The sequence below is a fragment of the Panthera tigris genome, chromosome E2 (assembly GCF_018350195.1).
Source record: "Panthera tigris isolate Pti1 chromosome E2, P.tigris_Pti1_mat1.1, whole genome shotgun sequence".
Lineage (NCBI taxonomy): Eukaryota > Metazoa > Chordata > Mammalia > Carnivora > Felidae > Panthera > Panthera tigris.
Window position 1 is genome coordinate 54,941,931 of NC_056674.1, and position 13,724 is coordinate 54,955,654.

At 52.1% G+C, this 13,724-nt stretch overlaps 1 protein-coding gene across 3 annotated transcripts in view; it reads left to right on the forward strand.

Annotated features, from left to right (window-relative positions):
* The window catches only part of PLCG2 (phospholipase C gamma 2), a 157,924-nt gene that overhangs the window by 85,396 nt on the left and 58,804 nt on the right, over positions 1-13,724 (forward strand). For all 3 annotated transcript variants that reach the window (XM_042968431.1, XM_042968433.1, XM_042968432.1), the window contains exons 9-14: positions 881-953; positions 5,458-5,559; positions 6,830-6,948; positions 8,616-8,701; positions 10,566-10,686; positions 11,000-11,168. In XM_042968431.1, coding sequence (XP_042824365.1) covers positions 881-953; positions 5,458-5,559; positions 6,830-6,948; positions 8,616-8,701; positions 10,566-10,686; positions 11,000-11,168 — 670 coding nt within the window. The remainder of the gene's footprint in view (positions 1-880; positions 954-5,457; positions 5,560-6,829; positions 6,949-8,615; positions 8,702-10,565; positions 10,687-10,999; positions 11,169-13,724) is intronic.

Genomic DNA, 13,724 nt, shown 5'->3' on the forward strand with positions numbered 1-13,724 from the left:
AACAGCTTAAAGTGTGTTTTATCGCCTGTGCTTTAAAAGACACCCCCGCTTCCCTCCCCCCCACATAGACACCTTGCAAATTCTAGGGTATAGATTTCCCCTTAAAGCTCTGTTCTACAGAATGCACTTTCCACAGAAGCCAGGGTTGCTCTGCCAGTCCAGTGAGGTCCCACTTTTTCAGTGGCCCCGAACATCCTCTCCATGAGGCCATCTGTCAGCAGGCTGCCGGCTGAGGTGGGGTCTCCCTGTATGCAGGGCGAAAGGTTCTCTCCTCTCAAACGGAAAATTCTCCCAACAGTAGGCCTTCATCTGCTCCAAAGCCTGTGTCTTGTGTCTTCAGGCTGATTCCCCCCACCCTCCCAGAACCTGGGGGGCTTCAGCTGACCCCCACTGCTGCTTCGGAGCCCCGAGTGGCTCAGCAAACTGGATTGTGGCTTCCGAGGAGACCCTTTGATGGGGCCCTGTTTGCTTCTCCAGCATAAGCTTCCCCCCACCCAAATGCTGACCACATCCAGCCCGACCCAAGCATTTGCTGTGCGGTTCAGGTCTGCCCCCCTCCCCCACTGCTCTCTCCCTCCACCCCCTGCCCCTTGCCCCCCTTCTCTTTTCCCTTAGGACTTGGGATATATGGTTCCCTTTGTCTGAGACCCTTTGCACGTCCTGGCGAGCCCCTCCTCATTCTCTGGGACTCCGTTAGCTGTTGGGTCCTCTGGGTCTGGATTTGGGCCTCTCCCTGTGCGCTGTCCCCTCGTTTCCCCGTTGGCCAGCCTGCCACCCAGCTCCCTGGAGGGACTTACAGGGCGCCTGGTGGCAGGCTGCCCGGTGCACAGCCTCTGTCGATCGTGTCCTCTCTAAACACCCTCCCTTTCCCCGAGGGCAGCAACACCGACCGGCCGGATGCCTCCGCTGTTTACCTGCACGACTTCCAGCGGTTTCTCCTACACGAACAGCAGGTGAGGGCAGGCCAGGGCTGGGGGAGCTGGAGGAGCTGCCTGGGCCGGGTTCTCATCTTCTCACCACCTGCCACCCGGCCGGCGGTTGTCGTGACACATTGGTGCTCCCGTCCGATGCCGCTCTGGTGTCTTAGACTCTGGAAGGAGAACCGCCTCATGTCGGCCCCTTTCCAAGGCACAAATCCAGAAGGGGAGAGTGAGAGTAGTCCGAGGCAGGTGGGTGCCCCGTCTGTTCCCACCTAGCGGGCTTCCGCTCCCTCTCCTGGCTCATCATATGTGGCCTTTTCCTGGAAGCCTTCCCTGAGCGATGGGAAGATGTGACCGGGCGGATGAGCCTGCCGGGTCCTCTGGGGGATAAAACAGCACAGCCGTCCTTAAACAAATGACACATGGGGAAGTGCTGGTGGCAGAGTGAAGGGCTTTTGTGTCGGGCAGTAGTTTTCCACCAGAGTCATTGCACCAAACGGGGGGTTTGGGGCATGTCTGGAGATGTTTTTGGTTGTCACAAGTGGGAGGGCTCCTGGTACCTCGTGGGTAGAAGCCAGGGATACTGCCTGACATCCTGAAATGCACAGGTCACCCAACCCCAAACGTCAGTAGTGCTGTGGTTGGAAAAACTGAGTTCGACAGAGAGAAACGTGAGATCCTCCTACTAGCTGTGTGACCTTGGGCGGGTGGTTTGACCTTTCTGTTCCCCAGTTTCCTCTCTAAGTGGGGATGGGAGCCCTACTTTCCAGAATCGTGGGGTCAGAGAAGATTGCAGTGATCTTTGTATGTACGTATACATGCATTTTTGTGTAGATACTTAAAATTTTTTACATCTGTCCCTGGAGTTGTCTTTGCTTCCTCCTTATTTAATTTTTTGGTTTTGGTGTTTTAATCGACTTTATTTTTTAGAGCTGTTTCAGGTTCGTAGCATTCCAGTTCATTGGCTTCTCAAGAAACTTTTTACTCCAAAACAGCTCAGACATGTGCAAGAGTAGACAGATAGGCATCTTGAGCCACCGCGTACCCATCACTCAGATTAAGAAGTTACAAACGTTTCCCCAATTTTATTTCTCCTGTCCTCCACCTCCACACCCACGTGCCTCCCCTCCCCTCCCCTTCTTCTTCATTTCTTTAGTGGAATAATCTAAAGCAAACCCCAGGCTATGTATTATTTCCTTTGTAAATGCTTCAGTGCATCTCTCTTACAGATACGGACTTTTTTTTTTTTTTCCACAAAACATGACCACAGCAATCCTGTTCCACAATCCACACTAAACTCGTTAATGTCACCCAGCATATCTCCCATGTTCAGATTTCACTGAAAGTAGAGCAATGGACAGAGACACACAACCCGGGGCAATGCCAGCCACACGGAAGCCCAGGCAGAGGGGGCAGCTGTGGTGGTGCCTGATAAAGGGTGACACCCTTCCCCCGTGCAGGGTTCAAGGAGAGCGCCTGAGCCTGCAGCTGTGCGGTGGGGTGCAGCGAAGGGGCACGTGCATTCTCTGGGCACCTTACATGCTGGGTCTGTGCCACCAGCGTTGTAAAGCAGAGAGAGGCACGCGGTTTTCTTTTTCGCCTTCCTCTTTTTTGCCCTAACTACTCAGTTTGGTGGGAAGCCGTTGAGGCCAAATCCCTGGGGACGAGTAGCCTGATCCCCTAGAATTCACCAGCTTGTGCTGCTTAATTTTACGACACCCACACCGGCCCCTCGGAGATCAGGACTGTGGGTCAGGAGCATAGCGCAGGAGATCTCTCTCCCCAAGTGGGGAGTTAGAACCCAGGGGGCCCCTCATGTCAAGAATGGGGACGCTGAGCCGTCAGTCTTGCAGACCCTTAAGTCCCGTGTGCCTGGCTCTGTGCGATGCTGGCAGGAAGCAGGGCTGCTCATCAGGGACATTTGTCTAGGGTGATGGGTGCTCACCTGCGGAATACTCACGGAGGCCCCATTGGGTGTGCAGATCTGTGCAAGGTTTTTAGGGAGCACTTCGGCAATAGGCGATTAAAATGAAAACTTTGAAGAAAGGTTTATATACCTCAGTTAAATAACTGCCCTCCTAGGAACTCACCCTACAGAAGCAATGGCCGGGTTCTTAATAGGAGTGAAGGCCTGGAGCTCACCTAAATTCCCACCGGAGGACTGGTTACATGTGCCACAGGCCAGCCCTGGCAGGGGATGGGTGCCACTGTCGAACTGGTTGGGGGCAGGGGGAGGGGGTCAAAAGGAAGACTCCAGAAGTGATGTTCCTGGGTTGGTCTCGGGCTCACTGTTGGGGGGCAAGTTATTTAATGACTCAAAGCTTCAGCTTCTCCACTCACATAACATGGAGAGTTTACGTATGTACCTTCTGGGGCTGCATGAGCTTAAAACGAGCCGCTCCGTGAAAAAGGTTTAACGCAGAGCCTGGCCATACAGTCCGTGCCCAGTGCTGAGACTCTCATCCCCATTTTCTCTGTTTTGCTTCTTGTTTTCATGATCGTAGCTGCCTGGCACCCCACCCCACCCCACATAGATACATTTTTATTTATTTTTAACTTCCGTAATGTTGGTATTTTATCCTCCTTTATGCAGAAGATTTTATTCACAGCCAGGTTAGTTTCACATTAAGCTGGCTCAGCCCCTGTGCCTTTTAATAAATGCAAAAGCGTTGTAGGAGAAAGAACGAGGAAGCCCCTGGCCTTTGCGGGGGGGCACCTAGGTCTGGCGAGGCGTTTGCATTAAGTATCCCTATGATTTGAGTTTTATGTTCCAGTATTCAAAGATCGTAGCGCCTCGTGTGTGGATGAGCCGGCCGCTCCCAGCCTCCCAGCTACTTTGTGTCCCTATCCAAGTAGATTTGCAAACATCCACAGTAAGGTTCATTGTTGGTCAGCCACCCACGTGCCAGCGGGGCCATCTCTTTACCACCTTATTTGTATCTGCCCTTGCCTTTTGCTTCTTTCAGACTTCCCGGTCTGACCCTTCCCGTCCAACCACACACACATCTGGTAGCACATTTGCTTTTATCACCCTGAAAGGTAGAGGTTTTAGCGTATTCAGAAGCCATAAAACATTAGTCACAGTTGAAACTATGTCATGTTTCGTCTTTTTGTGCATCTTTTTTGCCTATGAGTGTATGGGCTTCTAGGGATTAGAGAGGAAAACAGTACAGTTACTTCATATCATGTGTTCTTTTTCTAATGGGCCTCTGAATTTCTTTTTTTTTAATTTTTTTTAATGCTTTTATTTATTTTTGAAGGAGAGAGCATGAGCAGGGGAGGAGCAGAGAGAGAGGGAGACATAGAATTTGAAGCAGGCTCCAGGCTCTAAGTGGTCAGCCCAGAGCCCGATGTGGGGCTCGAACTCACGAACTGTGAGATCACGACCCAAGCCGAAGTCGGACGCTTAACCGACTGAGCTACCCAGGCGCCCCGTGGGCTTCCGAATTTCTAAGTGGCAGAAGCTGTTTTCGAACGGCTGAAGGTATATTTCAGACATCATCAACATCTGAGAAGCATTACTTGGCGGACTCTTTGAAAAGAGGACATATTCTAGGTCAGTTGATTTGGAACCTCCACTCTGCTGCTTACCAGCTATGTGAACTTGGGGTTGTCATGTGACATCCTGAGCCTCTGTTTCCTCGGCTTTTAAATGACAGTGGCAACGAATGAGGTGCAGAGTTGCATGGACTGAGGTGACCACAGGAGGAAGACAATTGTTTGCACAAGCTGCCAGGATCGGAGCACCTTCTAATGTTTGTTTATTGTTGAGGGAGAGAGAGACAGAGACAGAGCATGAGCAGCGGAGGGGCAGAGAGAGAGGGAGACACAGAATCCAAAGCAAACTCCAGGCTCTGAGGTGTCAGCACAGAGCCCGAAGTGGGGCTCGACCTCCCGAACCATGAGATCATGACCTGAGCTGAAGTTGGATGCTTAACCGACTGAGCCACCCTCGTGCCCCAGATCAGAGCACTTTCTATGTACCAGATGCTATGTTAAGCACATAGCCTTATTTCCTACAGTCTCTGACAGAAAGTCTGTGCATAGGTGTTATTCTCATGTAATAAATGAGACACGGAAGGGGCATGTAACTTGCCAGGGTCAGCCAAGTGACCAACCCTGGCAGTCTGACATAACTATGCTCCCAGCCTCTTCAGGCTAATAAATGTAAAGGGCTAGCATAGGGCAGGAGTCGGCAAACTATGGCCCATGGGCCAAATCTGGCCCACCACTTGTTTTTCTAAATAAAGTTTTATTGGAACACAGCCATGGCCATTTATGTATGTATTGTCTATGGCTCCTTTTTCAGTACAGTAGCAGACTTGAGTGGTTGTGACCCAAAGCCTAAAATTTACCCTCTGGTCCTTTACAAAGAATGCTGGCCAGGCACAGAGTAACGTGTGATATGCAGGCGTTGATCACATATGCGTTCAGAACAGGTTGGTGTTTTGGTCTCTGATGGAAACTGGATCCTGAGAGATGAAGAATTTTGACATTCCCCTTTCTGACGACTTCTTGCTCTCGTTCTCATTCCAAGGAGGTTTGGGCTCAGGATCTGAACAAAGTCCGCGAGCGGATGACAAAGTTTATCGATGACACCCTGAGGGAGACCGCCGAGCCCTTCTTGTTTGTTGATGAGGTGAGTGGGCTTCCTGTCAACGTGGCTGGGCCTCTTCGATTGATGTCTGTGACATCTGATGTTCCTTTTTTCTGGTTCTCTTCCCTTGGAGGGCTTTGCTGTGAGAGCTGCTTTTCTTCTAGGTTCTGAATTCTAGCCTTCTGTTGTGCTCATCCTAGTCCATTCGGCTGTGGAGCCTGGGTGGGTTCTTTGCTTCTCCCACTAGAGGGCATCTACTGCCAGCCTGTGGCTAACAACCTAAGCACGGCCAGGAGATTCGAAGGTTGATGGGGCTTCTGCACCTGCCCCCTGCCCCGTGTGAAGCAGCAGGGGATGGACGGAGAGGAGGGTGGGATGGGGAGAGGTGGGGGGGGGGGTGCTCCTGCCTCGTGTAAGCTTGTGCCCAGGCAGCACAGTGTAGCACCTGTGTGACTCAACCTGATTTTGTTTTTAATTACTTTTTAACGTTTATTTATTTTTTGAGACAGAGAGAGACACAGCATGAACGGGGGAGGGGCAGAGAGAGAGGGAGACACAGAATCTGAAACAGGCTCCAGGCTCCGAGCTGTCCGCACAGAGCCCGATGCGGAGCTCGAACTCACGGATTGTGAGATCATGACCTGAGCCGAAGTCGGACGCTCAACTGACTAACCCCCAATCTGATTTTTTTTTAAGGGGTGAGGAAGCTTCCTGCCTGCTAGATGTTAGGATACTGGTGATGTTTTTTGGCTCTGGTTGGGTGCCGGGTTCACAAAAGTTCATGGTATTATTATGCCTTAAAACTTCTGCGTGGGAAGCCTATACTCTTTTTGTATCAACTATTTTAGGATGCACATTAAAAAGGAAAATACCACACAGGTCAGCGAAAACATGTGTCCATATATCCTGCCGAAGTCTGAGCGTCCTGCGTTACAAACTTGGGTAGGGGCGCCTGGGTGACTCAGTCAGTTAAGTGCCCCGACTCTTGATTTTGGCTCAGGTCATGAACTCGTTCGTGAGTTTGAGCCCCACGTCAGGCTCTGCACTGACAGCACAAAGCCTGCTTGGGCTTCTCTCTCTCTCTCTCTCTGCCCCTCCTCTGCTCTCTGTCTTTTCCTCTCTCCCTCTTAAAGTTAATAAAGAAACAAAAAAAAAACAAAACAAAACTTGGGTACCTGAGGCCTGGAGACCATCTTCTCTGAGTTGATGTATCAGAGCCACCATTTCTCCGTTGTTGGCATAGACGGGAAAGATCCAGGCACCGTCGGTCCCCCTCATCGGGGTGATGATCTTGTCTCTGTGACTCGCCTAGTTCCTCACGTACCTGTTTTCGCGGGAGAACAGCATCTGGGACGAGAAGTACGACGTCGTGGACATACAGGACATGAACAACCCCTTGTCCCATTACTGGATCTCCTCCTCACATAACACGTGAGTTTCTTGGTGAGCCCGTGATGGGCCCGGCAGCCAAAGGCAGCGTGGTGGGGTGCCGGTGCCCTGCTCTTGGAAGCGCGTGGGAGTGGGCAGGGTGCAGGGCCACGTTGCTCAGACTGGAATAGACACAAGCTTCTGGAAGGGACATGGGAACACACCCCCCCCTTTCCCAGTTGATATTTGCAATAATCGTGTTTTCTCTGTGGCCCTAAGAAGCAGGTTGGCAAAGCTGGTTTTCACGGTTTGGACATCTCCTAGTAGCTACAGCAGAGCAACTGAATTAGTTATTGAACTGGTCCTGACTGGGTCTATACCCTGTGCTGGGCACTGGGGATACAGCATTGAAGAAAGAGGGAGCCCTCTCCTCATGTCCTTGGAGGGGGAAAAGGCCTCCTTTGATTAAAGGATGAACAGGAGTTGGTGAGAGATGAAGAGGTGGTGAGGCAAGGAGGAACAGCATGTTCAAAGGTCCAGGGGCATGAGGAACAGAGCGGGGTTTGTTAAGACGAGACCCTAGAATCCAGGAGGGTGAATGATGAGAGAGCAGGACAGCGGTTGTGTTTGAGTGGAATCTGCCAGAGAGCAGCACGTTCCAATGTTTGCAAGATTATCCTGATTGCAAAAGAGAGGGTAGACTGGAAGAAAGAAATGGATGTTGCACTGAAGTTCCAGTATTTAATCTGCCTTGTAAGGTGAGAAAGTGAAAGTCTTGGGGCCTGGGCATCATGAGAGCTACAGGTTGGTACCTTTCCAAGGGTCGTGCCAGACAGGAGTCAGAGAGAAGGCATTTTGGGAAGGTAAAGTCTTTTTCAGGGGCAAAATGATTGCATGGTTCTCTCTTTCCCACCATGTCCATTGGCTTAGAGTGGTGAATTCTACCAAATCCAGAGGATAGTTAAGGAACGTGAACTCTTAAAAGGGTGGGGGGTGGATGTGGTGAGAAGGAGAGTGCATAAAACTCTGCTTTTTATTAAAATTTTTTAAATGTTTATTTGTTTTTGAGAGAGAGAGAGAGAGAGAGAGAGAAAGAATGGGTGGGGGAGGGCCAGAGACAGAGAGGGAGACACAGAATCCAAAGCAGGCTCCAGGCTCTGAGCTGTCAGCACAGAGCCCGACATGGGGCATGAACCCACAAACCACGAGATCATACCCTGAGCTGAAGTTGGACACTTAACCAACTGAGCCACCCAGGCGCCCCAAAATAGGCATTTTTATGTCAGTTTTGGTGGACAGAATTCAAAGTCTATTGAGTTCTAGCAGTGGTTGTTGAAGATCTGTGCTTGGCCTGGAGCCCTGAAACGAAAACAGTGGCCCAGCATTGGACTGAGGGCCTAGTGGACACCATAGCGGGGGCGGGTATGAATCGATGGCCATATGTCCATTTCATTCCTGATACACTTTGACCGAGTGCTTCTCCAAAGAACACACAGCCTCGCCCCTTCCCTTGGATTGCCAAGGTGGCTACTGTCCACATCCTGCGATTGTGGCCTGAGTCTAAGGCTCGTGACTGGTGTGGCCACACGATTGCACGTGTCCGGCCCAGATCCCGACCGCCGATCTTTCTAGACAGAGTTGAGGATGTTGGGCACCTGGGCTGAGAAGTTCCCCAGGACTCCCCGAGGTGCGGGCCTGTCCCCACCCGGCCGCCGCCTCCCGTCCCTCAGGTACCTCACCGGTGACCAGCTGCGGAGTGAGTCGTCCACGGAGGCATACATCCGCTGCCTGCGCATGGGCTGTCGCTGCATCGAGCGTGAGTGCCCTTTTCCTGGTGCAGGTGATGCTGCTGCTGAACTGAAGCCTGCCGTGGGGCTGCTCGTCGCCTTTCTTGTCCGAAAAGCCTGAGTCGTGGGGATGAGTGGGGCAGGCCAAGGGAGAGCCCAGGTGCTCATAGCATCTGGGTGGGGGATGTGGCCTCCAACAGCCAGGGAGGGACCTTTCCCCAGAGGGTTTCCCCCCAGGGCAAGCGGTGGTGTTGAGCCTGGCTGGGTTGGAGTCAGAAACCCTTGGGCAACAGATCTGGGCATCTGATGTAGCGGCAGGGCTGGGGGAGGCCAGTACCTAAGCTTTGTTAATCCTCCTCTCCTCCTCCAGCTTCCTTCTGGGCTGTTTTAATTTATTTTTTATTTATTTTAATTCATTTTTATAATAATTATTTATTTTTGAGAGAAAAAGAGAGAGAGAGAGACAGAGCTGGGGAGGGGCAGAGAGAGAGGGAGACACCGAATCGGAAGCAGGCTCCAGGCTCTGGCCTGTCAGCCTGGAGCCCGATGAGGGGCTCGAACCCACCAACCGTGAGATCATGACCTGAGCCCAAGTTGAAGGCTCAACTGACTGAGCCACCCAGGTGCCCCGCCCCCTCTTCTGAGCTGCTTTTGGAGGAAGGCTAGAGCCCTCTGTGTTTCGCAGCTGGCCCAGCCATGGGTACCACCCTGGATGTTCTTTTCATAGCTGCTCACAGACACCCCGACACAGATGATCCAGGCCCTTAGAGACGTCCAGCCGCTTCTCCTTTCTCAGCCCTCACCCCCCTGGCCTGACTGTACCACCACTGGCCCGCAGGTGCATTGGGCTGAGAAAGGGCACAGAGAACTGACTTAGGCTCCGATTTTATCACAAACACTCACCGTGGCATCAGACTTTAATGGCAGTTGTTCCTGTAGACAGTTGCCTAAGTGTATACAACCCTGCCTTCCAGGAAAAAGCAAACGTGAAAAAAGCTATCAGCTCCTACTTCCTCTGGGGGTTGAAAATAGAGGGGCTGTTCACCTTTTCTGTTGGGATGTTTTACCAGAACTTTAAAAAAATAATGTCTCCTTGTTCAGTATTACTTCCACTAGCAGAAAAAGCAAGCCAAGTGAAATAAGAAAAAAAAATCCCACGTTATAAATATCTTCTTTAAAAAGAAACATTTAAACTAGTTTCTTTTGGACAAATGTGTCGCATTACAAAGGGACCTTTATTTTTTTAAGTTTATTTAACTTTATTTTGAGAGAGAAACAAACACACAGCGTTACTGGGGGAGGGGCGGGGGGCGCGGGTAGAGACAGAATCCCAAGCAGGGTCTGCCCTGTCAGCACAGAACCTGAACAGGGGCTCAGTCTCACAGACTGGGAGATCATGACCTGGGCCGAAATCAAGAGTCTCGTGCTTAATCGATTAATCCACCCAGGCGTCCCAGTGAAGTTTATTTACTTTGGAAGAGAGAGAGAGACTGAGAGAGAGAGAGAATCCCAATCAGGGTCTGCCCTGTCAGTGCAGAGCCTGATGCAGGGCTCGAACTCATGTACCGTGAGATCATGACCTGGCCTAAATCAAGGGTCAGGTGCTTAACCAACTGAACCACCCCAAAACCCCTACAAAGAGACCCTTAATCGAGCAACCCAGATCTTCCTGTGACTGCACGGGTAATGCATGCACACAGGTAACGTGGGTCCTCACGTTGCCGGTCCCTGAAGGGAATTTTTGGGTGTGGCCCCCCGTGTCGTAGGATCTGAGCCACGTGGGGGCCGCGGCCAACCTCACAGCTGCCCCCCCCTGCAGTGTGCCTGCCGTCAGTGGACTCTCGAGGCGGAGAGTGACGGGCAGGTGTTGAGGCTGCACGTCTGTTCCCTCAGTGGACTGCTGGGACGGGCCCGATGGGAAGCCCATCATCTACCACGGCTGGACGCGGACCACCAAGATCAAGTTTGATGACGTCGTGCAGGCCATCAAAGACCATGCCTTTGTCACCTCAAGGTTTGTGGGCTTGATTTGCCGGTAGTTCATCTTTAAGAGACAGGTGGACAGACGCCCCTTCCTGCCCCCTCCCCGCCCTCCCACATCCGACACACGCACAGATAACACATCCGCCAGCCCGGTCTCCATCCTGGCTGGTCGCTGCCGATGTCTTCCACTGGGTGTTGGCGCCCCCTGCAGGCCCAGAGTGCAAGTCCCTCCCTGGTTCTAGAGCCTGGAGGAGGCTAGGGCTGGGACTCGAGTGACCTCTGCTGCCCCCCACCCCCCACTCTCCGCCAGCCTATTGAGCTGAGCTGGCTCCTGCCGCCCGCAGCTTCCCGGTGATCCTGTCCATCGAAGAGCACTGCTGTGTGGAGCAGCAGCGCCACATGGCCAGGGTGTTCAAGGAGGTGTTTGGCGACCTGCTGTTGACAAAGCCCACGGAGGCCAGTGCTGACCAGCTGCCCTCGCCCAGCCAGCTGCGGGAGAAGATCATCATCAAGGCAGGTGACCTCGGGTGCTGTCGTGCATTCAGGAGAGCCCGTGGCTCAGAGCACAGGCTCCTGGTCCCACCAGCTCCCCTTACTGTCTCTGTGAGTGACACTGGGCAAAGCCGTTTAACCTCTCGGTGCCACTGTGTCCTCACCAGTCTCGGGAGGTTCGTAAGAGAACCTACTGCGTTGGCCGTGAGTGTCCCGTGAGAAAATGCGCGCACAGTCCTTAGGACTGGCCCCTGGGCCGTAGCAGGTGCCACGTAAGTGTTAACTGTGGTTTGTTCGTTCTTGGGGCAGACCTCCACCGCACCCGTGCGGAGTCAGGTCTCTGTGCTGGGGGTGTTCCAGTGACCCAGACTCCCTTCTTGACTTCGGGAGCTCCCATTCCAGCATGTGAGATGGACTGGAGGTGGACAGTTGCCCCAAAAGGCTGCGTGCACTAACGGGATGAAGAGGGTGGTTTGCCAAGTGCTGCGGGGAGAGAGAAGGGACCAGCCTTGTCTGAGAGTGCAGGGGTGCCGGGGAGAGGGGTGATGTTTGGGGATCTGTATTCCTCGGACAAAGAAACCAGATACACAGTGGCTTAAAGCCCGGGAGAGACCATTTCTTCCTAAGCTGAGGGAGAGTGTTCTAGAAGGTTGAGCTCTGGCCCAGAAGGCTTTCCAGGGACCCAGCATTCTCTTTTCGTTCTCCAGTCTCCCAGGGAAAACTGGTTTTCAGCTGGGGTTCTATCGACGCCCAGCGAATCTGCAGTTAGAATTAGGGTTGGGGTAGCATGTGAACTTCGGGGAACAATGTTGCCTCTTTATTTTTATTAACGTGTAAGTAAAACCGAAGGTTTCCTTTCATTACGAATATTGCCAACAAGCCACTTGGGGCTTTGTCACCAGCAGAAATCACAGATGTTTTCATATCGTGTTTACTGTTGTCGCAAATATCTGAAAATAATGCTGTGCTCATCACTGCTCTGAAATTGTGGTAGTTAATAGATTTGACTCTAGATCTTAAGATATTAATAAAGAAGTACATCTATTTATATTACAAATATTCAGTATCTTAACTGTATTTCAGTATAGTGTCTCTTATAATTGTACGTATTATAAATGTCTATTCTGAGAAAGGGATTCAGAGTCTTTCCCAGGCTTCGAAGGAGGTCCCTGGCACAGAAATGGTGAAGGCTATGCCCTGGGGTGCTGTCCTTGTGTGCGGTTGGTGCTGGGTTGTAGGCCTACCTGAGCTCCAGCTCATAGGAGGGGCAGTGTGAGCACGTCCAGGGTCCGCGACTCCTGCCAAACAAGCAGAATGTCCGTTAGGTATGTCCGGCCTGTTCTGTCCTGTGTGTGAGAATTTAGTCACATGTCCACACCTCCTGCCAAGGACGATGGATGTGAGGTCTCTACCTGGATGGCCCTTGGCAGAAGGAGGGGGATGGATTTTGTTGACAAGCAGCAGGTTCGTATGGAAGGATGGACGGGTGTTCACCAGGCGGAGAGAAGGCTGTGCCCTCAGGTTGTGGGAGTAACCTCCATAAACACGTGGCACATTTCCTAGATTGTCGCTGGACCACCAAGATGTACTGGGAACTGGGAACAATGCCTGTGTGCCAGGAGGTCGCGGTCTAGTGGGAAGACCGAAGCGTTAACAGAGGGGTACCAAACAGTGCGAGGGGGCTTTCGCCGAGGTTCGTGCAGAGGAAGGGATGTCCGTGCCCTCGGTGTAAAAGCAGCAGCATCTGAGAGGATCTGGCTAAGACCTGGGGCACTTTTCACTGAGATACTTAAGGAAGCTTCCAGCATAGGGAAGGCAGGACTAGAGGCCAAGGGAGCTCGGCTGGGAAGGGTCCACGGCTTCTCAGGCCTCCCATCTGCAAATCTGCATTTCTATATAGCTTCACTTTCTTGGGACCACTCTCTGTGTGTCCCCAGGGATTTCCTGGCTCTTGTTTTCTGATGTGGAGCCGTGAAGGCCCCTTTCAGAGCACACATTGCCTACCTGTGGCACTGGGTGGCTCACTCCTTTGTTTCAGGAAAGAGGGAGGAATAGCATTTGTGAGGCGTTCCTGGTATGTCACTCACTGGGCGAGGCATGGCATGAAATACTCTTCAGTCTCCTACAGCCCTGCGATCCCAGGCCCCAGGGTCACTTTCCACATGGGGACACTGAGGTTGAAAAGGTGGCTTAGCTGAGATTATGGTACTTTGAAAAGTTGCACCTTTTTAGAAGTATCTTTCGCACCCACTGGCTTACAGGACCCAGCAGGGGCTGTCATTATCCCCATTTCACAGGGGACATTACTGAGATCGAGACAGGTTGTCACACAGCCGAGGTCACGCAGCTAGTAAGGCTCTGAATTCAAGCCCCTGTCTGATGCCCAGCTCTGAGCTTCCTCCAGAATCTGGGATTTCCAAGTACCTGCCTGGGTGGGCATCAGTACTTACCTGGATGAAGCTGGTTGTAGTCACTGTCTTCAGAGAGCACTGGCTCAGAGAAGTGCAGCCACCTGCCCAGGGTCACACAGCTGATAAAGCAGCAGGAGTGCTGTGTGCACTTAGGTCTTAAATCTGC